At 55.1% G+C, this 23621-nt stretch overlaps 1 protein-coding gene and 1 pseudogene across 6 annotated transcripts in view; both read left to right on the forward strand.

The window, feature by feature from the left end:
* Positions 1-23621, forward strand: part of TRAK1 (trafficking kinesin protein 1) — a 153500-nt gene that overhangs the window by 115962 nt on the left and 13917 nt on the right. For 2 of the 6 annotated variants that reach the window (XM_045295059.1, XM_045295060.1), the window contains exons 8-14: positions 2025-2155; positions 3255-3329; positions 4176-4313; positions 5249-5325; positions 6461-6697; positions 9769-10085; positions 18304-18651. In XM_045295059.1, the coding sequence (XP_045150994.1) occupies positions 2025-2155; positions 3255-3329; positions 4176-4313; positions 5249-5325; positions 6461-6697; positions 9769-10085; positions 18304-18651 (1323 nt within the window). The remainder of the gene's footprint in view (positions 1-2024; positions 2156-3254; positions 3330-4175; positions 4314-5248; positions 5326-6460; positions 6698-9768; positions 10086-18303; positions 18652-23621) is intronic. The other 4 variants (XM_030886952.2, XM_004708555.3, XM_030886953.2 and 1 more) reach the window with 2 other exon arrangements.
* On the forward strand, positions 17916-18035 carry LOC115871285 (annotated as a pseudogene).

Here is a 23621-nt window from a genome sequence, read left to right on the forward strand (position 1 = left end):
CCCCTTCCCAGGTCTGCTGTGTGGGGCAGAGAGGGAGGGCAGCAGGCGGTAGAATCTTCGCCGTCCCTGCAGCCACCAACCTCCTGTTGGGTCGGCTGGTCTGCATGTAGAACGATGAACAGGTTTCAGCAACGTTTTCCAGACTGAGAGGAATCAGGAAGAAAGTCCTGGCTCTGAGTGTCACGTCAGCCCGTGAAAGCCCCGTGGGTCACAGAGGCCCCGTCCCACTGTGCGTGGGTCGCCTGAGTCAGGAGCCGACTCAGAGGCTCAGCGGCCACCAGCTGGGCAGGCTTGCATCACCTGGGATACTCCCGTCCCCTGCCTGCTGGTGACTCAGGAGCAGCGTCTTAAAAACCAGAGCCCCCCACCCCCATTCTTGTGTAGCATCTTCCACCCATCCGGATTCATGATGAGAAACTGGGTGCTAGATGGTCAGCCAGAAATCGTCTCCATCTCCCTCTGAAACGGACGACGGATTTTAATGTTAGTTTTCATTTCGAATATTGGAACTGTTTGGTTCCTAAGTGCTCAGCTGCAAAGGTTTGAACCCACCAACCCTTCTCCCTCAATGAAAGGTGAGGCCGTCGGCTTCCACGGCAATCTATAGATATGGAAGCCCGATGGAGTGGTTCTGACTCTGTCCCGTACGGGTGCCAGGAAGGGGTATCAACTTGGCAACGGGACTGGTTTTCTGTTGTGTTTTGTTTCGTAACGTTGTGCCCGGCTGCAGAGACTTATCTGGAAGAGGTGGGGAAAACTGCTTCCTAGTAACTTGGTTTGTGAAAGCTGAGTCCAGGGCACTCACCTTTGCAAATAAGAATCGCTCCCCACCTCCTTGGCCTCTCCTTCATCCATGGACGAGATAAGATAAGGCAGAAGAGCAAAGGGGATGTTTTTAACTTCAGCAGAGCACTTGGTGAAGCGACAAGCCCCCCCCTGTGCAAACCTAGTGAAATGAGTCACAGCCACGACCGAGGTCTCGACACCCCAGGGAATGGCATGTGTGCACCCCTGGCGGCTCCTCTCAGGGTCAGGGTGCACCCCAGTCTGTGTGTGGAGTGTGGGGTTCACACCTTGGTGGGGTGTGGCCGCCGATGCCCATCCCATGACTCACAGAGTGCTGAGGATTGCCCTCTGCTTCCCAAGGTCGAAAAACACTTGTGCCAACCCCACCCTCACCCACATGCACTCTCCACCCTGGGCCCCCTCCAGCCCTGTCTTATGAGGAAAGGGACGCTTCTTTTTAAAAAAGATCATTTTTATTGGGGGGGACACTTACAGTTCCTATAACACTCCATGCATCAGTTGTATTAAGCATAGCTGTACATAGGTTACCATCATCATTTCCAAACATTTTCTACTTGAGCCCTTGGTATCAGCTCCTCTTTTTTCCCCCGCCCCCCCATTCCACCTTCATGAATCCTCGATCAATCATCTGTTGTTATCATTACTTCGTATCTTACACTGTCTGTTGTTGTCTCTCTTCATCCACATGTCTGTTATTCATATCCTTTTTGGGATGGGTTCCCCTTTCTCCCCCTTCCCCCAGCCCGGCCATCCCCCTACCCTCATGGTATCACTGCTCTCACAGCTGTTCCTGAGGGGATTATCTGTCCTTAATTTCACGTGCCAAGAGCTCTTATCTGTACCAATGTGTGTTCTCCAGTCTAGCCAGATTTGTAAGGTAGAACTGGACCTTGGTAGTGGGGGTGGGGGAAGCATTAAGGAACTAGAGGAATGATGTGTGGTTCGTCGGTGCTATACTGCATCCCGGTTGAATCATCCCTTCCTTATAGCCCTCTGTGGGGGGATATCCAATTGTCTACAGATGGGCTTTGGTTCTCCATTCCAACTCCCCTCATTAATATCATATGGTTGTTTGTTGGGGTATTTTGATACCTGAACCCGGGGACACCTCATGATCGCACAGGAAGGGGGCTTTTATCACACAAAGCCCCAAGAAGCCTCCTCTCTGGGCACGCTCCCGCGGCGGTCTGACTCTTCCCTGTTCTTCTCCGCCACAGGGGATGCCAACGTCCAGATTGCCAGTATCTCCGAGGAGCTGGCCAAGAAGACCGAGGATGCTGCCCGCCAGCAGGAGGAGATCACGCACCTGCTGTCACAAATCGTGGACTTGCAGAAGAAGGCCAAAGCGGTGAGGCGTCCTTCTGGGCCTCGCAGGCAGGAGCCTCGTGCCGTCTGGAGCTTGGGAGGAAGGGGCATTTCCTCGGGAAGCTTCGTACTGTAGGGGATTGTGCTGGTTCCCCGGAGAACCAAAAGGAGCCTCATGCATTCATCAGTGTGAAACGGAATGGGCGAGGGGTCCTGTTTATCATCACTTGTCTCATAAGCATAATCTGAGCTTTCGTACGATTCCTTAAGGCAGCGGCGGCAGATACAGAGTTTCCGGAATGAATAAATGGACACCCCCTCTCCCCCACAGTGTTCTGTCTGACACAGTAGCCAGGGCCCAGCGTCCCTTTCCACGTAAGAGGAAACAGCTCAGACACTGTCGCACGCCCCAGACAGGCCTTTGCCAGCCTGTCTCAGGACCCTTCCCAAGAGCCTGTCTGGAGTCAGGTGCAGGGTGACGACGGAACATGAGCATGGGTTTGGGACGCTGTGGCCGTGGGAAGGGTGGGGACTCCGTCCAGGGGAAGCGAGAATGGCCGCTGTCGCTTTGTGCTGAGACCGTCCTGTGCGAGCGAAAGCAGGGAGCTCCAGGCAGCCACTGGGGGTTTCCTCCTAGTGTGCTGAGTCCAGGAACACTCGGTGCAATGGTGGATGTGCCCGTATTTGTTATTGTGGACGGGGCTGCCGTCCGTGTGTCTGTCTGTGTGTCGTGTACAGTTTCTTGGTTCTTCCCGAGTCATCGGTTCCTTGTTTGGGGACGTTTGCTCCATGTGGGTTTCTGTGGGGCACTGTCTCCTGCGCTGGCCTCAGGGTGGTGTGTAATGTTGTTGTTGCCTCCTGGCCAGGGTACTTCACTGAGGAATTTTTGGACTGATGGTCTTATGTTTTTGAATCCTTTAAAAATTTTTTTAAAGTTTTATTGGAACATAATCAGTCCATCAGTTATTCAGTCGTAGCGAGAAGACTTGTCCCATCGGTACCCAATCAATTTTAGAACATTCTCCCCCCCCCCCCCCCCCCCACCAACCCCGTCCCATACCTTGAAAATGAGCTGGGTTCTAGGGCTCCCTCCCCTCCCGCCTTAACTAGGTGCTAACTGTGACTCTCCCTGCCCCTCCTAGTGTGCCGTGGAGAATGAAGAGCTCATGCAGCACCTGGGGGCTGCCAAGGACGCCCAACGGCAGCTCACGGCCGAGGTCAGTGCTTCTCCCTCAGCCCCTCGGTCCTCTGAGCCCAGCTGAGCACACCTGCCTCCCTCTGACAGGCCGTGGTCATGCCCATTGGACCCACCCACGGCTGCGCACTGGCATGTCTCTGGGTTCCCGTGTGGGGGTCAGCTCCCGGGTCTGGGCTCTGTGGTCACGCAGGCTTGGGCTCTGGGAGGCTAGTCTGCACAGACACCTGGCAGACACTCAGACAGGTGAAACAAGGCAATGCAGAACAGGCCACAGCCAAATATGTGGCCTGGGAGACTTGAGATTAGGGCCTTAGCGATGTCCACTCGTTCTCTCTCTTTTAAAGATCTTTGATGTCACTTCCCCAGGGCAATTTCTGAGCCTGGAAGCTTGCCCCAAATGGGGGGGGCTGTGGGGTCAGGGGTGGAAGCAGATAGAATTCTGGCCTTCCTTGTAGAAGACCGTGGTTTGATTGCTGGTCAGTATACCCCACACACAGCCACCACCTGTCCACCCTTGAACGCTAGCTAGCTAGCATGTTGCTCCGATACCAAACAGACTGGGAGGAAAAGGCTCAGTGAGCTGCTTCTGAAATTCTGCCAACACGTTCCTGTTGGTACAGATTCCCTATGCTGTTCCCATGGGGTGGGTGACGTGGGACCTGGTGGCATTTTGTGCCATGGTGCCCGGGTTCACTGGGGACACAGCCAGCTTGCCCCAGTCAAAGACAAAGCAAGCCCTTGAGAGTGTCTGCATCGGGCCCGGATGCACCAGGCAGGGGGGTGGTCTCTGTTTGTGCCCCTCTGGGTCATGGGGCGCCCTCCTGGGTGCCCAGGGATCCGGCTGACGGCCCGTGTCCCCCTGCAGCTGCGGGAGCTGGAGGACAAGTACGCAGAGTGCATGGAGATGCTCCAGGAGGCGCAGGAGGAGCTCAAGAACCTCAGGAACAAGACCATGCCCAACACCACGGCCCGGCGCTACCACTCCCTGGGCCTGTTTCCCATGGTGAGTGAATGTGTGTGTGTTTGTTGAGGGGGCACACATCCTTCCCAACAGCCTACTGTCCACCCTCTCAGTGGGACAGTGGCTCCAGCCACTCGAGTCCAGTCCTGGTAGTGAGCATCCCCCTAGTGCAGCTGGGATTAGGATCTGAATTGAGGGCCCAGGAGCCCAGCCGCTGGTGGGTTCTTAAACCCAGAAGATGAGCGGATGCCGTATCCTAGCCTGAACGCCACTCCTCTCTTCTACTCTGCCCCTAAGAGATGGATTCAGGAGGATCTGTAAAGTGACCCCCCCACACACACACACCTGCTGCCATGCCTGCAGGATGTCACTAGTAGGCTGTTTTTTCTGACCTCCAACAGCCTGCCTTCACCTTTCTCCCTGATCCGCTCCCCAACTGAAGCTCGCTCAACTGCCGTCACCCTTCCCACCTCCCACCCCCCACCCCACCCGTGATGCCATGGGGAAGCCTCGGCTGCTGACGCAGAGGCTGGCCATTTGGCGAGAGTTTGCAGGAAAGACGGGAAGGAAGGGAAAGAAAGGAAAAGGATAGGTGATAGGTTCCCATAAAGGTCCAGCACTTGTTGCTCTCCCGTTGTTGATGCGACCCCGTAGGACAGGGAACTGCCCCTGGATGTGGCTGTAGGGACAGGGCCCCATGCGGGTTTGCCCCAGACACTTGGCCCCCTGTGTCTCGAGTTTCCTGCTCAGTGTCCCTAGCTCGCTACCCGCTGTGGCCAGGCCAGCCATGCGGAAGCTCTCCGGGGCCTCTGGCCCAGGGAACATGCCAGCAGCTGGCTGTGTGGGAAGCCCGCTGGCCTCGTGAGCTCCCGTCCAGGCACCCACCGGTGGCCGGCCTGGCTGGCAGGCCTCTGTCTGGAGACGGGGCCTCTGAATGCCCTCCTGCTCACATGGAGTGTGTCCCCGGCTTTCCCCAGGACTCCTTGGCGGCAGAGATCGAGGGGACGATGCGGAAAGAGCTGCAGTTGGAAGACCCCGAGTCTGCGGATGTCACGTACGGCCTTTTGTATTCTAAGCTTCCCAAAGAGCAGTGTGTGGCCTTTTCCCCCCACCCCTGCCTTGGTCAGACCTAGTGATGACCGGGCCCTTCCCTGGCCAGACCAAGGGCCCTAGACACACCTGCCCCTCCCAATTCCGTTTGGAAGGCTTTAAAGATGAGTGGTGAGGTTCCAGGAAACTTAGGAGGGAGAGCAACGCCCTTCCCACCTCCCTTAGCTGGAACTCCCTTCCTGGCTTCACACCGGGTGCTCGGCCTGCCCGAGGTGTGTGCGAGGGACCCAGGGGCCCGATTTCGGTGTCTCCTCCCTGTCTGGGCCCTGTAGGGGAACAGGCTTCAGTGCACATGTCAGACTCCCCCGGGGGTCCCAGAAGGAAGCAGCTGCTATGGAAAAGCGCCCACCCTTTTCTCCTGAGAAGGCAGGGTACCAGCTAGCACCCAGGGGTGGCACCTCCACACGTGGCACCTCCACGCGTACAGACGTGGCACCTGGGGCTCAGCAGTTTGTGGGCCGAGTAAGGGCTTGTCGTGCGGCCCTGGGTGTGAAGAGTGGACATTCCATCCATTGGACAGCCGTGTGTGGACATAATGGACAAATGGCCCTGCCTTGTGGAGCGTGCTTTCTAGTGGCTGTTCGTAAAGCGAGGGCACTCGCTGGTGACAGGCGGCGCCGATGGCACAAGAGTTAAGCACACAAGCCACTGATCATGTGCTTGGCACTTTGGGCTCACCTAGCACTCCCCACGACAAAGACCTGGGTTACAGTTTCTGGAACCCTGGGGGGCAGTTCTACACTGGCATCCGCCGAGGGCTGCTGGGTGTCACCTGACAGCCAGCTCATGAATTGGGGGCAAAGTAGCATGTGAGCACTGTTACCTGTAGGACAAGCTTTAGAGATGTGACACGGGTTATCCTTGGGACCCTGCTTCCGGGGTTACGGAGTGTCTCCTGTGCAGTAGACAGCAGTGAGGACCCTGAGGCACATACGGGAGGTTGCAGAGAGCTGGTGCCAGGCGGGGGTTTGCGTGGGGCTCCCCGGTGGGTCAGCGGCCTCCCTGGGCCCATGGGGAGAGCTTAAGACCCAGGTCACGGCTCCGTCCGCTTATTCTGGGCTGTTGTGCATTCTCCCCAGCCACCAGAAGCGCGTCTTCGAGACGGTGCGAAACATCAACCAAGTGGTCAAGCAGAGGTCCCTGACCCCGTCCCCCATGAACATCCCCGGCTCCAACCAGTCCTCTGCCATGAACTCCCTCCTGTCCAGCTGCGTGAGCACCCCGCGGTCCAGCTTCTACGGCAGCGACGTGGGCAACGTCGTCCTTGACAACAAGACCAGCAGCATCATCCTCGAGGCAGAGTCGTCCGACCTGGGGTGCGTGAGCGGTGGGGGCGGGGGGGCTCTGTTGCTTTCTGTTGTGGGGGATGAGTGGGAGTGTGGCTGGGACCACGCATGCCCCTAAACACAGGAAGGAGGCTGACAGGCATCTCACCCCTGAGACTAGAGAGGCCCTCCATCTCCTCCGGGCATGTTGTTATCAATCCACCGAGCGTACACGCTTCTCCGAATTTTAGTCTCTGGAATAGTTTGAAGAAGCCTGACTAGACAGCACGTGGCATGTCCTGGGCATTGCCAACACGTATGTGCCCGGCTGATAACTGATAGGTGGGTGGTTTGAGCCCACCCGGGAGGAAGGCCAGGTGACCCGCTGCTGGAAGCCCAGTCACGGGAAACCCAGTGGAGCCCCTTCTGCTCCAGGAGTGGGCATCAAGGGCAGCTGATAGCAGTGAACAAGAGGACACCAGAAAGTATGCTTTGGGGTAAAATACCAGAGGTGCGTTTGGGGGACTTAATCTTCCTCTCATGCGTGGATGTTTGGGAGGCCTGGTGGAGACGTGGGCTCTCTGTCTCGGGCCTAGGGGTTTGCTTCAGGAAATGGGTAGGGACAGCCAGCCCCCCAGCAAGGGCCTGTCATATGTGTGCCCCCCCCCCACGTCCCCCAAGGGTCAGTCTCTCCATCCTGAAACTCTGTGGCACCTACCCCATCTCCACCCCTCCAACAGTGGTCTGCCCCGAGCCCCATTGTCCTCAGACTGGAAGAACCGGTTCGGTTCTTTGTGGCCTCAGCTCCTTACATCTGAAGCAAGCGTGCCGCGCACCCACCGCCCTGCTGTGGTCAGGATGGTCTCCCAGAGGCTTCTTCCTGAAGATTCACAAGGGAGATGCTCTGGGGGCGCTGAGGCTCACTGAGGGCGGGCACACCCCGACTTCCTGTGCTTTCCAGGCAGTGGCTTTTCACGGGAGTCGGGAGTCAGAGGGGGAGGCAGTGTTTCCCAGAGCGGGGAAAGCCGCCCCCCTCTCCCCCCCTGCTCTCCGGTGGATGCTGCCACGAGAGCAGATCCTGAAACTTGATCCTGGATTCTGGGCTATAGTACAAATGCTTTTTAATTTCCAGGGAGCCCATGTTTTGTTTTTGTTTGAGTAGGTTTTTTATTTTGTTTTGCTTTTCTCTGAAGAGGGGGCAGTAGGCCAAATAAGTTTAAGTTTTAAAAATTTTAATCATGTTATTGGGGGCTCTTACAGCTCTTTTCACAATCCATTCATCCATCCATTGTGTCCAGCCCATTTGTACATATGGTTTTTGACATCATCAGTTTCAAAATACATTTTTTCTACTTGAGCCCTTGGTATCAGCTCCTCATTTACCCCCTCTCTCACCCTCCCTTCCTCATGAAATCTTGATAATTTATAACCTCCCCCACCCCATGTCTTACACCAACCGCTGGCTCCCTTCACCCACTTTTTTGTTGTCTGTCCTCCAGGGAGGGGGTTATATGTAGATCCTTGTGATTGGTTCCCCCTTTTTCCCCCACCTTACCCTTGCCCTTCTGGCATCACTACACTCATTATTGGTCCTTGGGGATTTATCTGTCCTGGATTCCCTGTGTTACGAGCTCTTATTTGTATCCATGTACATGCTCTGGTCCAGCCGGATTTGTAAGGTAGAATTGAGATCATGATAGTGGGGGTGGGGGGTGGGGGGGAAGCATTAAAGAACCCAAAGAAAGTTGTATGTTTCACATTTGTTACACTGCACCCTGACTGATTCATCTCTTCCTTGTGACCCTTCTGTAAGGGAATGTCCAATTTTTTTAAATGAATTTTTCATTGTGAATTAGGTGGGGGTTTGTTTCAGACCATCAATCCTGTATCCGTGTGTAATAGTCTAGGTACTTTGGGGAAACAAATCCACAGCGACTCATGTATAAGAGAGAGTTTTATGTAAAGAAAAGGTGCATCACGAAAACATCCCAACCCAATGCTGCCCAAGCCCACAAGTCCAACATTAACCCATTAACCCAACACCAGTCCACAAAGTCCTCTACCTCACAAAACAGAGGCAATGATGCTGACTGCAGGAGGAAAGCTGAGTCCGTGAACGAACAAGCATCTCAGCACTAGCAGGGGTCTCCACACGGCTGCTCCAGCACCCAGGGCTGCATCGGGATAGGTCCATGTGGCTTCTCCTTGGGGATGTCTTGTAGGAAGTCCATCTTGCAATCTGAAGCAGGGAACTGCTAAGGCAGCTGCACCTAATACAACCATCACAAAACAAGAGACCCGAGAACTAGAAAGGCGAGGCTTCACCACCCATTTATCCCTCCGCCTTTCAACCAGCACCACATGTGATTATCGGCCAGGCTGGCACAATTAACTAACTCACCGTGCAAGAGTTCAAATCACTCCTCAGCACCCCCAGGGTTCCACCCAGCCCCATGATTCCTCTTCTCCCTCTTACGGACCTCCGTCTGCCCTTTCTCCCAAGTCAGCACTTGCCAACCCTCTTGTCTCTGGCCTCATCTTCTCTCCCTTGTGCCCTGGAGCCCCCATAGTTTGTTCCTCCCTCAGCCACAAGAGTCGGGGCCACACAGTGTGTGGCCTCCGGTAAATCTGCCAGCACCACTTTTCCAACTGCTTCGCCCCTCTGGGGCCCAGGTCGACCAGGCTTGCTAGTGATGTTCTGGGGCCTTCTCCTAGTGCCGCTGAACACGGAGTCTTCCGCCAGTTTCCTCTTGTGCTGGTGTCTGTGGACACGTGGCTTTGAGACGCACTGGGAGACCACAGGGGTCCCGCTGGGCGACACTCGCCTGGATGCCCTGGTGGTGTGGGCTGGAGCCCCCAGGGCATCCTGGAGATGCGTCTGCTGGTACAAATCCCCACCCCATGAGCCAGTGGGCCTTCCCTCCAAGGTCGCATTTGCAAGCAAGAGCTGTTTCTTTCGGGGGAGTGTTGGCGGGGAGCATGTGTGTGGCCTCCCCGTTTGGGCCCCGATTTTAAAGGCCTGCGCTGAGTTCCTTAGAAACCCAGCAGCCGCCAGATAAGGTGCACAGAGCCTCTGTGGGCACACCAGCTCACACACCCTAACCCACCTCCCCTCCTTCCAGGACCGAGGACAGCCATAGAAAGCCTGGCACCCCGGGCACGCCCGGCTCCCACGACCTGGAGACGGCGCTGAGGAGGCTGTCCCTGCGCCGGGAGAACTACCTGTCGGAGCGGCGCTTCTTCCAGGAGGAGCAGGAGCGGAAGCTCCGGGAGCTGGCCGAGAAGGGCGAGCTGCTCAGCGGCTCGCTGACGCCCACCGAGAGCATCATGTCCCTAGGCGCGCACTCCCGCCTCTCCGAGTTCACAGGCTTCTCCAGCATGTCCTTCAGCAGCCGCTCCTACCTGCCCGAGAAACTCCAGATCGTGAAGCCCCTGGAAGGTGATCACAAGGGGCCGCGGCCCCTCTCCGTCCTCATCGGCGACTCCCTGTGGGCCCTGATCCACCACCGGGAAGCGGGGAACCCCTGTCGGGCCTACTCCTTCTTCTTCCGAGATAGCCACCCCCGCTGCTGGTTTGAGTTCCACTGAGTGCCCGGGGTTACAGGTTCAAACCCCTCCCCAGACAGCAGGCTAGACAGCAGGCTGCGGGCCGAACCGAAGCAAAGAACGAGGACTCTGGCGTCCCCGCAGCTGCGATGCTTTCCCATCTGGACCCGCAGCGGTTGTCCACGTTGTGGCCAGACAGGAAGGAACCCCGCTTTGCCCCCTCCCAGATTTAGTTTGGTGTCCAAGCAGGGATTGTAGTAGAGCAGTCAGTGTTTTTTGCCAGTGACGGTGTAGAAGTGACCGGACCGCTCTGAGATCTGGCCTGACCCTCTCCCACTGAGGGAGGGGGTTTGTGCAGAATTCTGAGCAAGGCTGCCAAATGCCTACACGTAGGGGCCAGGGGGCCCTTTCTCCCTGGGGTAGTTCCCACCTCAGGTTAGCAGACGCACGCCCCCCCCCCCCCACCACCACCATCGTGTTAAACCCATGGAAGAACTCACCTTGGTTGGCTTTTGGAGGGGTCAGTGTTTTCTGCTTTTTACCTTTTGCTGCAGGAAGTGTCAAATCCTCTTTCCCTGACCTTCCTGAAAGGTTAGCCGGTCAGAGGTGCCTCCTGAGAAAAGCGTGAGATCTCTTCTGAGAGGTCCCTGCCATGGGGTCACCATGAGGAGAAGCCAGCTTGATAGCAGCTGGTTTGGGCAGGTTTGGGGGGTGGCAGGGTTGGCTTAGTATTTGTTTTGGTTATTACACTGCCAGTAGGCTTGCTTTTTTTCTCTCTCCTTGAATATGGAGAGACCCATGTGAGTTTCTGAGAAAGCATTTTAGGATTCCGCATGCAATTGCGGACATAAAGCCAAGTCAGAATTCCTCTAAAGCAGCGGTTTTCAGCCTGTGAGTTGCGACCCCTTTGGGGGTTGAACGACCCTTTCACAGGGGTCGCCCGATTCATAACAGTTGCAGAATGACAGCTATGAAGTAGCAATGAAAATAATTGTATGGTTGGGAGGCCACCACCACATGAGGAACTGTATTGAAGGGTTGCGGCCTGAGCAAGGTTGAGAACCACTGTCTAGAGCAATGGTCCTCAACCTTAATAATAATAATAGTTTCCTCCCCGACCCCCACGGAGCATTTGAGGCCTTATTTTCCTAATTGCCACCCCTGTGAAATGTTAATCTTAAAGGGACTTCTTACAGAGAGGGCTATCTGTGCTTTACGTGTAAAAGAGTATAATTATTGTCGCACCCCCTCCCCTGAGATTCAGTTTTGCCCGTAGGGGGGCAGTAGCGGTCGTGCTGAGGAGGCCTGCTTCAGGGTGAGGCTATGCGGAGGCAACCCCCCCGAGACTCACTGCAAAGGGAGGGACAGGATAGATAGGTTTCTCCTGCTGCCTCCAGGACTGGCGTTAATGTATAATTTAGGTCCTTCTGAGGCTTCAGAAAAGGGCCGGCTCACTCAACTCTGAAAAGATCTGTTTATTCAGTTGTAAGCTTTGTGATGATTGTGTTCTCATCCACAATTATGTCTGGTTTTTGTGGGTTTTTTTGGTTTTGTTTTTTCCCTCCCCTTTTCAATAAAATCTTCCATTTCTGCAATTTTACTTTCTGCCTTTTCTTTCTCCTCCTGTTTTTCCAAGCCCATTGGAATTTGCCATCTCCGTCCTGTCTGCTTTGACGCTCCGTCCCTGTCAGATCATCCCAGAGCAGGTTCTAGGGCTCGTTGTCCAAGCACCATCTGCATCATTTGTTTCTGCCGATTTACATCTCTCTGTCTGTCTGTCTCTCTCTCTGTTAATCTTGTGACCCAGGAAGCAGGACATTTGTGAATAGCAAGAAACCCCGGTAGGTTTGCAGGGACAGCTTCGGTGTACTGACCGCACCCTGCTCCTCTTGGGGTGAAATCCCGTCTCACCCCTGTGGCCACAGGTGCCCTTTTCTCCGGGTGCAGCACTCTGGCTCTCCCGAGTGGAAAAGCAGGAGCGTTTTGCTCGCACACACAGTCGCTTCCACCGTTCATGCATGTGACTATATTTGGCATATGGTCTGTGAGGAGTCTGTTGGGCTTGGTGTTCTGCCCGGCTCAGTCACAGTGGAGAAGTTCACACACCTCGCTGAGCCCCGTGGGGGGACTCACGTCTTGTCTCACGAGGTGCCTGCGAGGCAAGCACGTGGCGGTGTGTTTTGTCTTGTGCTAGCACCGAGCAGTTGCTGTTTACGCTGCTGGCTTCCACGTTGGCCCCTTCCCAGTAGCTCTGGTCTAACAGACTGCATTTCCACATCATTGAGATTGGGGCTTGGGTTTTCCCCTCCCTCTCCCCTGTTTGCCTCCCTAAGAAGCTGATAGGATTGCTGTGGCCTCTGGACCTGCTGTGAGCGAGGTCCCCAGAGACAGTGGGTTGGACTGCAGCAGATAGCCAATCTGTGTCCCCCATCTGTGCGTCCGGTCCTGTTGAATGAACCGTCCCGTCTGCTTCTTGACTGGTGTCAGCCGGTGTGGCTGGGCTAGGTGTTGAAGCAAGTAGCACTCTTGTCCCTTCGACTTAACAGTTTTAAGCAGGTGAGAACCACACAAAGCATTCCGAGTCGAGAGAAACCCGTCATAAGGACTCGGGTCAACCACAAGTCTCCCTTGTGTTTTGCCCTCCCTGCCTGGTGTGTTGTAACCAAGATAGGATTTCCAGATAAACGAGTCCGTATGGAATGCAGAAAACAAACTCAGACATCTCAACTCTTCTCCAGCAGGACTAGTTCTGACTTTTACAGCCTGGAAGCTTTTCTGATTTTAAATGGACTCTGTGTGTGACCAGCTTGTGGGGGGCCACGGGGGTGGCAGGTCAACAGGCAATGGCCAAGGGGCAGTGGCTGTACTGACCTTTCCCTGCTGTCCACACCCAAGTTATGCAGTACTTTCTCTTGGCGTCAACTCGGGACACAAATGTCCCTCTCTTTCCCCACTGTGTTAGTTACCCGTAGAAGCCCCACCACCAGTTGTGTCTGCATTATTAGACTGCTGGGTTAGCAGTTCAAAACCGTCACCTGCTTCACATGACAAGAATTACAGCCTTGGAAACCCGCAGGGCCGGTTCTGCCCTGTCCTATAGGGTCACTGTGAGTCAGAATCAACTCGATGGCAGTGTGTTTGGAGTGAGTTAGCCTGCCGAGCAACTTTTGGTATGGAGGTGGAAGGAACGGGTGGGTTTTGATGTTGCCTCGGTGGCAGTAAGAAGTGGTGGCTGGCAGTGGAGAGAAATCGGACTGTGTCCCACACTGGAGAAGTGGGGCGGGAGCAGTACATAGGAAGGAGACGGCGAGGCTCTGACGAGGCCCGTCTGCTATGATCGTGAGTCTTGGTGGTGGTTGCTGTGGAGACAAGACAGGAAACCGGACCCCAACTCAACAATCTCTACACGTACGTCCCTTTTAGTGACAACTGATTACGTCCTTGGGGTTGTACGGCCACTTTCCTGAGTTCTCCCTCCCCACTGAACCGAAACGCATTGCTCCCTCAGGTTTCTGTCTAATCTTTTTGAGTTGCTACTGCCAATTTGATTCCATACAGAGGGTTCTTGAAGAGGGCCACCATGGTCAAGGCAGACAGCTTGTCTTTACTCATTCAGCTAAAGGATTGTTTGAGTTTAAGACGATTTCAGGAAAATGTTTGCTTTGAGGTTCACAGATGACGCAGGGCAGGTACCGGGCTTGTCGACTCTCCATGGCTTCAGAACGTCTGGCGTCTGCGTGAGAATTAGAACGACTGTTCTGCATTTCAGGAGTCTTTTATAGAGTCTTGTCTCAGAATGTTAGGTCTTGTGGTAGTCGGGCATCATCCAATTCTTCTGGTCTCGAGGCAAAGGAAGCAGTGGCTCATGGGAGCTTGTTAGCCGTGTGTTCTGCTTCCATAGGCCCTCCCACGTCAGAGTGAGGCCTTTAGGGTAGAATACCTATGAGACAGTAGAGGTAGTGGCAGAGGGAGAGAAGTGTGTGAGATGTTTTGCCCAGCTGCTAGGCGAGGCAGAGTCCCCAGCCAGGGTGGGGACAGCCTGCGGCCACCGGAACTCAATGACACAGCCGGGTTGGAGGAAGCTTCCAGGGATGATCACTTCGGACAGGATGGACACACCTGTGTGGCGATGCGTGCCCTGATTTCTGAGGCTCGCATACGGGAGGCCCCCTGCACTGGGGAGGGCAGCGCGTATGGTTAAGAGGACGAGCACTGAAGCCCACCAAGATTTCTATCCCGGCCAGCTGCTCCTCGACAGAGCTACCTTTGGCGAGTACCTTTGCCTTGCTCTGCCCAGCTTGCTCGTCTGTAAAACGGGAATATCACAGTTATCCCGACAGGCCTGTGCAGGAATACATGGAGTGTTTGGGCACTTAGTATGTACGTGCACACTCTAGGTGAACTGGGTCTTAGGTGAGAATCGGGTGCCCAGGGAACGGGATGAAGATGCACAAGGATGACACCGCTCACCACACTATTCCCAAGACAGTCTCCTGGCCCACAGCCTTGGGGACATTTGTACCTCCTGGGCTCACATGGCACATCTGCTACCCATCTAGAAAGCCCACCCTTGGGAAATGGGGAGATGGGATCTCAGGCCATCCATGGGGAGGGGGAGATGAGGGTCCCGTCCATCCATGGAGCGGAGGAGGGATAGGGTCCCAGTCCATCCATTGGGTGGGGGGTCCCAGTCCATCCATGAGGGGGGGGAAAAGGGGTCCATTCCATTCATGGAGTGCAGGGAGATGGGGACCCCAATCCTTCCTTGAGGGGGGAATGGACCCCAGTCATTCCTTGGGGCAGTGGGAAACAAGGGTTTAAGGCCTGCAGGACTGTTGCCAGGGCTCAGATCCTTCCTGTAGCAGAACAGGGAGGTCTGGCCTTTCCCAGCCCTTGTTCTTCCTGGCCGTCTTTCTCCCATGTTGGGATGACAGGACATTGTATCGAGGGTTTCCTCTTAGACTGGATGTGCACTCCACCCTGGGCATACGTGGCTTCCCTATAGCATCTCTTCCATGCAGTCTTGTTACCAGGCCAGTGTCAGCACAGCCAGTGGGCGCGTGGTCCGGGAGTGGGGCACGGGGTGGGTGGGAAGCCCCATCCAGAGAGAAGCCTGTGTGTCTCCTGGGCCTGGACACCCACCTGGCCATGCATGCAGCTGAGGGCCAACAGCTTCCTCTCACCTGACCCAGGTTCCCACCAGGGTTGCGGATGGCCTCTCCTGTCCTCTGATCTGTGGGATTTGGGAGGGCTTGGGCAGTGTTGAATCACTGGAAGAATGGCCACCATCAGTGTCTGACCCTCCCGGCCCTCCACGCCCTGGTCTGTAGGCCCCCCCAGGGTGGTTCTGAGGAGTGAGTGCGGTTACCCATCGCCCACGTGTCCTGCGGTCTGAACCGGGGACACCCTGGGTACGTGAACTGTTTGCGGGGTGAGCCCACGGCTTACTTCAGCTTCTCCAAGGCTACGGGGCAAGACTTTTCAACCCCAGAACTGTTACCTTGAGGTCTGTGTGTGTGTGTGTGTGTGTGTGTGTGTGTGTCAGGATGCTTTCACATGAGGGACAGTCCTGTTCATTCGTTGTAGGGGGCGGGCAGTGGCGTCTGGGGCCAGCAGCACCCATCCCACCAGGTGGCAACTCACACAGGCGCTAGGCATGGTCAGGTGTCCCCTTAGAGGAAGGGGGCCAAAATCACAGCCAGTCAGGAAGCCCCACTCTGCAGGTTTCTCACCTGGAAAACAGGTGTGCGGTGGCCGGGCCTCCAATCCATCCACGCTCACTTGATCCGTCCGCCTGCGTTTGATCTGTACAAGCTCATTTTATCCGTCCACGCCCGGCCTCTGCACCACTCGCCGTCGTGCCTCTTGCTTCTTCCATTGGGAAGGTTTCCCTGCTTCTCTACAGGAGGCTCAGGGTCAGCAGATGACTGTTGACAGGGACTCCTGGCACGTACCTCCACCAGGGCATGAGAAGCCTTTTAAATACGCGTGGGCAGTGTGCACGCTTTTTCCCTTTTAACAAGTCCATTTGCGATGCCCACTTACAAAGCCTTCATGACTCCCCGGCTGCGGGGTCCCGTGGAGAGATTTCTCGGCCCGGCTGTGGCGTTGGTGAACTCAGGGACATGGGTTCTCTGCAGCCATGCCCTGGCCCACCACCTGCCGTCTTTACAGTTTCCCCTCTGGCTGCTGACTGATGGCCCCTGACCTTCACGGCTCCCCTTCCTGATACCCACAAGGAGGGATCCTTCTTGGGGAGCCCCGGTAACTGGGAGGCCCTCGGGGATGGGAGGGTTTCTGCTTTCCAAGGACCCAGAGCGGCTCCCTCTGCAGAGAGATTTGGAACCATCCTTCGTGCGGCCGTGGGAGGGTGGACCACCTCGTCATCTGCAGCATGGGCGTGACCGCCCAGCCGGCGGGCCGAGAGCGTCCTGTTCTCACAACCTAGGGATGAAGCAGGGCCGCCCTGCCAGGCGGAACCCCAGGGAAGGCCAGCTTACCTAAGGTCCTGGGTTCCTCTTGCATGCATGCTCCTTTCCCCGGGTTTCCAGGTGACCCTTGCACGCCTCTCTGTGTGGAGTACCTGAGATACCCCCAGGGCCTCAGGGGACACAGGATGCTAGTCAGGTTAGCCTGACTCTGGTGGTCTTCCAGACCCTGCACGGCGTGATCAGGGCTGGGCTAAGTGTCGCTGACGAGATGGTCCCCTCCACTGCCAACCTCTGTGTGGACCTACGGGTTCTTAAGTCACCCCGAGAGCTCCAGCCCTCTCCCTAGAGAAAACCCCAGTCCAGAAGGCGTGCTCCGCCCACCGCTCATCCTCTCCGCTCGTCGAGAGGGGCTTTGCTCTTCTCTGAGCTGTGGGCTCAGAGGCTGTTTCGAAATCGCCTCCTTCTGCCCTGTTGAGAACACACCAACCCAACAGAGGTCTCTGTGTAGTGTGGCGATAACGATGACATCCATGCACTTGTGCTTGTTCGCACCTCCTTTCCCGAGTGGCCACTCCCTGGTGAACATGAGCCCATTGCCCCCCTTGCCCCCCCGCCCCCCAGCGTCCCTTCTAACCTTTCACGTTGCTGCTGTCAATCAGATCCACAGAGACTGCGCAGGTCTCAAGCTAAGCAGGCTTCCCAAGTATGCTAAGTTAGGGCTTTAATTTCCGGGAGACCCGAGGCCCTATTTTTGGTTTAACCTTTAAAGGTGATTTAGGGGGGGGCAATAATTCCAGGGGTTCACTCAGCCTCCTTGACTCCAGAAAGCCTGGATTCTGAATTCCATAAGAACTGGGCATTCTGCCCCATATCTCCCCCGTCCTTTCTGGCGGCGGAGCCTGCAGTCCACGGGAGAAAGATGGGGCTTTCCACTCCCAGGAAGAGCTATGGTCTCAGAAACTCCCCGGGACGTCTCTACCCTGCCCTGGAGGGTTGCTGTGAGTCAGCATTCACAACGTGCCAGTGAGGTTGTTTTTGTTTGTTTGCCTGTCTGGACCCTTCTGTAGACTCTTGGATCGAAAATACTTCTGTCGACTCTGTTTCCGGGTGTGCTGCAGGGAATCGGCACCCGTACCCCTCGCTTTTTGCATCTGCCGTTGCTAGGCTTTCCCCCCCATTTTCTGTTTTCAGAATGGCTTGTCTTAGATTTCGGGGTTCACTTTGGTTGGAGAAAATAAAGGCATCCTCACCCAGGAGAGAGGTGCTCATTCCTCTTTGAAAATCACATACAGCTACCAAAAGTTGATTTTTGGAGGCAAGGGTTTTTTCATAACCTTTACCAATATGGGCTGTTTGGGAGAATAAAGTGGACTATATATATATATATATATATATATATACTATATCACTTAGTATAGTTCGCTACTATTTTGTAGTAGTTTAAAAAAAAAAAAAAGAAAGAAAATCACATACAGATTCCTTAAGCTGGCGCCCCTGCAGACAGACACATGTGGAACATGGGTTACAGCCTCATCGTGGTCCCCACGGCTGGCCCCCCTGGGGTCCCCTTGGAAGACTCAGCTCGGGCTGGCTGGGCTCTGAACACTCAGAGGGTGGGTAGACGACCATCATCGTAGAGCCCCGTTCTAACGCTCCCTTCTCTGCCCTTCCTCCTGCAAGGCTCTGCCACCCTCCACCACTGGCAGCAACTGGCCCAGCCTCACCTTGGGGGCATCCTGGATCCCCGGCCCGGTGTGGTCACCAAGGGCTTCCGGACGCTGGATGTCGACCAGGACGAAGTGTACTGCCTTAACGACTTTGAGGAAGATGACACAGGTGACCACATTTCCCTCCCGGGCCTAGCTACCTCCACACCAGTTCAGCACCCAGAGACCTCAGGTGAGAGGTCCCGCGCACGCGTGACTGTCTCAGGCAGCAGAAGTTACCCAAGCCGGCCTCAGGCTGTCCCCGAGGAGATGCAGGAGCCTCCAGCAGCCACGAAAGAGGAGGAGAAGGAGGAGGGGTCTGGTGAGGGCACCACGATAAGTCCTGTGAACCTGGCACCTTCGGCGGAAGCAGAGTCCTGGGCCATTGTCACGTCTGTCCCAGGTCCCCCCTGTAGCGGCTCTGTGTCTGCGGCTTCTGCCCGTCTGTGTGGCTGACGGTCCCAGCCTTCTTCCCCGTGTGTGGTTCAGTGTCAAGCGCAGCCTGACACCTCCTAGGCCGGATGGGTGCAGCCGCCTGCAAGGCTCCGTTGCATGACCCATGGGCTCTCCCCAAGTGGGAGCAGGGAAGGCTGCTAAAAAGAAGTGGGTTCTTGGCACCATGAGACTGGTGGCACCCCCTCCTGCTCCAGGCCTCTGCCTGCCTACGAAAGATAGGCTCTCAAAACTGGTGGTGGTTCCCACCCACCCCGGGCTGCTGTAGAGATAACGTGGCTTCCGGATCCTCCAGCAGGTGGCTGGGTGCAAGGAAGTTGGGCGGGGGGGAGGCGCACAGCAAGGGTTCAGGAGGACTTCTGATCAGGTGGCTTTCCATGTGGTTGACATCGGGGTACATGTTCTGGGGAAACCGCAGTATCTTTCATCCCCAAACATGCTATCCAGAAGTTTTCAGAACACTTCCTGAATCCCCTTCCCTAGGTGCGTATAGCCTTTCTTTCTAGCCCTCGCATGTTGAGTGGGGATTTTTTTAAAAAGACTTTTAGCAGGTCTTCCTTAACCAAACGAGCCCCAAGAGAAGGTCATCACCTCTTCCGGCTCCCCAGAATAAGGGCTCCAGCTAAATCTGTGTGGCTTCCCCCTGACCCAGGAAGCCTTAAGGACCCAAAACGAGTTTGTAGAATGGCTCAAAGCCCGGTGGTGGTGGAACTTTGTGCCCAACCCCCCGGGGGTGTCACTGAGGTACACACTTATCCACTTCCCCTACTGTAGGACACAGAACCCCAAACTTCTCAGACTGCCCAGGTCCATGTGCTGAGAAGACAGGGAAAAGGGAATTGACCCAATGTTGCCGTCCCCAGGGCATTTCCCAGCCCCCAGGTTTGAAGAGAGGACCCTCCTCTCTGTGCTTTGTGCCTGAAGACTGAGAAGGCCACCGGCTGCACTCAGGGAACAGCTGGGCTTCTCGGTGGCATCCCCCCGCCCCCACTCCCTTCCCCTGGCCAGCTTTGATAGCTCTGGTCCAGCGGCTTTAGATAGGACCAGACCCCTTCCTCCTCCTCCTTGTCCTCCTCCTCCTTTTGCCTCTGACATACACTTGAGAGGAGGAGTCGAGTGAAAAGAACTGGGGGCATTGTTACCATCCCCCCCTTCTGTTCTTGTAACAATTGCATTATCAGGTGGAACTTGTGAGCGGAGATCATTCTGAATTGGGCATCTTGACCATTAAAGGACCCTTAAACACCTTAGTGGTGTTGCAGCTTTTTGTGACCAAGTATCAAGGTCCCTCCCCGAACCTCAGTGTTGCCTGGTCTCTGCTGCTGGACTAAAGGGGTGGACGCTGTGTCCTGTGTGAGTTCACCCTGCAGCCTCCCAGATGGGCTAGGACCCTGGAGAAATTTAAAAAGCACCATGAGACCCTGCCCAGGAGGAGCAAAGCTTCTCGAGTCAGTGACGAGCATCCCTCAGGGACCGCGGGAGAGAGGAGACCAATGATGAGGACTAGTCAGACCCACTTCATCTTAACCTTGAACAAGGGTGCATTGTGCCTTCTTCCTTCCTTGCTCCAACCTGCCCCAGAGTCCTCCCAGCAACTGTAGTTGAGAAGAGTGGTCAGTTCTACAGTGGACACTGTGGAGGGCTCAGACTGGACTTGTGTGATCCAAGAGAGCTCTTCAAATCCCCAGAGGTCATTGAGGAAAGGTGTGGGCTGTTCAGAGAGTTCATTTGCTCTTGGTTTCTGGATAAGAGCTGTCTTTGAAGAGCTCATTACAGAAGGGAAGGGCGGGAACAGGGATTTGGTTCTTTTTCTTGTTCCATTCAGAGGGAAAGACAGGGTAGGGCTGTTTTGAAGTGTGGCACGTAAGAGACGTATCACTCTCTTGAATACCTCCTCCCGGAGGTCCTGGGCGACTCCGTGCAATCTGAGGGCCTCAGCTGGACAGCCTCTGAGTGGGGACTTGTGTGCAAGTTGACCTGTCTCTGCATCGGGCTGCCTTTTTGTGGCCAAACAGCAGGACCCCGGAGCTGCCCTCTGCCCAGGAAGAGAAATTGGGGAACAGAAGGTGGACGGGCTCCCTTTTGTTCTTGCAACTAGTGTGATGGAGGAAATGGGAAAGGCCCACGTGAGCCTCTCCATGTGGATCCCACTGGCTCCGTGGAGGAACATGTTTTGAGCACGGTCAACATTAATTCACATGTGTGGTATCCCGCCTTAAGCACCAATTTTCTGGCTTCCAGAACCCCGTGCCTTACAAAAGGACAGGCCTGCGCCACTGTATTTGCAAATGCCTTACATGATTAAAATGGATTGCTTAACACGATTTTCAGATTACAGTGTCACTTGGTTCCTGTGGCGTGTTTACCCGTCCGTTACAGAAGGTTGATCTTCTCGGGGACAGACATCATCGTGCTCCTCTGTACTCCATATGCCGTGTTGCAGGTACTTGTGTACTGACCCGGCGTCTCCACCTGGTAAAGGACCCGGTGAGAGTTTTAGTCTCGCAGTTAAATGGTCACATGGCTGGTCGGGTGGGCAGTGGAATCGGCGGGTAAGAAGAAGGTGGTGTTAAAGCAACAGGAATGGAATCCATAGAAGGCCTGTTTACCTTAATGCTCAGCGCGTAGGGATCGTGTTGTGGGGGCAGGAGGTAAAGCAGGCTCCTGTGAATTGTGCCGCTGCATCACAGCTGGCAGAGGTCCTGCAGTGCCCCCGTAACATGGCTGGGGGTGAGATGGCAAAGTCAATGTGGAAGGAAGGGAAATATCACCTTTGGACCATAATGCCCCTTGAAGATCCCTGCAGTGTCCAGGACTTGTGCTCCTAAAGCCAAAGGCCAAGAAGTCACATCTTTCCAGCTTTCTGAGCAACTGGATGCAAAGTTCTGGAAGCCAAGCGTTTGCCTAGCTTTGTCTTGGTGCATGGGCAGTTGTAGCAAAGCCATGCTAGCCCTTATCTGAATGTACTTTCTGTGCCACTGTGGAGGTGTTAGTGTTCTCTAGTGAGAAAGAACTCAGTCTTTGGCTTCGCGAGAGAAAGAATTCACTCCGAAGCCTGGTTTGTGGTGCAAGTGGGTTTTTTATAAAGGATAGAAGCAGTTTTAGGCGTTACAGTAAATGGAACACACACCAGAGAGAGTGCGAGAGTGCCCGCGGTACAGTTGCACTGAACTGTATCAGAGGCGCTGCAAACGAGTGGGTGGTCTCAAAGTTTCTGGCTTTTTCAGGCACCCCCCCCACCTCCCTCCCCCCACACTGCCCCCCTCCCCCATTGGGAGGCATGGCCGATGGTACTGTTTGATTCCATTGGTTGACTCAAACCTACCTGGCCTAGATGGGGGCCAGTCCAGGTATACCACCCACCTAGGTGTACCTCCCCTTGCTGGCGCAGGGCCTGAATGTAAGCATGCCCTCTAGCCCCTATGACTGGCTGGGTTCACCTGATTCTCTGCATCTACCTCCTGCAGGGGTGCCTCGGCATAGAGAGGGACAACTCCCTATCTGGCTACCCAACAGAGGCAGGGCCCTTTGAGGCCTGGGAGAGAAAGCCAGTTTAAGGGCTTGTGTTAGGCAAGGTTCTCTAGAGAAACAAAACCAGGACATTTAAGATTTTATATATATCTATATTATTGCATATAAATATGTCTGCATATAAATATTGCACAAATATATGATACGCTTCTATAGTGAGAAGGAATATAACAGCTAATTAGCCCAGACAGCAGTACAGAGGGCTCAGTTCAACTCACTTTCATGGAACAGTTTATATAGCAAAGGTCCTTCAACTCACTCCAGCTGTTGCTCCAAGGTCAAGGAAGCAGACAACAGAATCTGCCCTCATGCAAGACAAGCAGAGTCGGCCTGCAGGCAGCAGACAGCAGGGTGGGGCAGCAACAGCCAGTAGTGCTCGGCCCTGATGAAGCCTCAGCTCTAGCTCTATATGCTTGGCAACACCATCTATCAGCAGCATGGCAAAAAGCAGGTCTCCAAAGAGCCTCAAGCACTAGCACTGCTGGGCAAGGTGACACGATCCAGGAGCCACAGGTTGGCTCAGCCCACAGGTAGTGCAGCACACGGTTGAGGCAAAGGACCAGCTCAAGCAGCAGCACACTGGTCTGATCACAAGGGAGAAAGAGAGAAGGAAGGCCAGTTGTGGAAAGCATTTATCTCAGTCTCCCTCCAGTGAAGCTGCAACCTGATTAAACTCTGCCCACATGCTCCTATGGAAGCCTCATTGGCACAATAAGCCTAACTGTCACAGGCCCTCAGGGGTCTATAAGTGAATGGCATGTACTCAATTCAAGACCCTTGGGTCTAGGGAAGTGCCTTCCCAATGCGTACACTGAGACTCAGGGTGGCAAATCCCCGCCCAGCCAGCAACACTGTTCAAGCCAGGCTTAGGCTTAGAGCAGTTCAGGAGAGCATAGAGCGGCCAGTCTGCTCAAGCCCACCTGCATTAGATGATGCTAAGGAAGCCGTCAGGAGCCCTGGTGGTATACCAGCAGCGTGCTTGGCTGCTAACCTCAAGGTTGGTTCAAAGCCACCCAGCAGGTCCACGCGAGAAAGACCTGGAAGTCTATTCCCATAAAGAGATGGCTCCTTGAGGCAGTTCAACTCGGTCACTGGGGTTCACTAAGCGTCGAAACCAAACGCAGTGGCATCCGACAGCAACGAGAAGGCAGTCTGCAGTCTGCTGTATGAGAACACAGTGTGTACACAGGCCATGTGCAGCCGGGGACGGGGAAACGAGGGAAGGATGAGGGAAGACGTTCCTTCAAAACAGACGGGCCAGGGCTCTGCTGACTGTTCCCCACGTGCCGCTCACTAATGGAGAGTAGT

This window comes from Echinops telfairi, unplaced genomic scaffold (genome assembly GCF_000313985.2).
Source record: "Echinops telfairi isolate 266 unplaced genomic scaffold, ASM31398v2 ScPeMD7_4225;HRSCAF=4972, whole genome shotgun sequence".
NCBI classification, from domain to species: domain Eukaryota; kingdom Metazoa; phylum Chordata; class Mammalia; order Afrosoricida; family Tenrecidae; genus Echinops; species Echinops telfairi.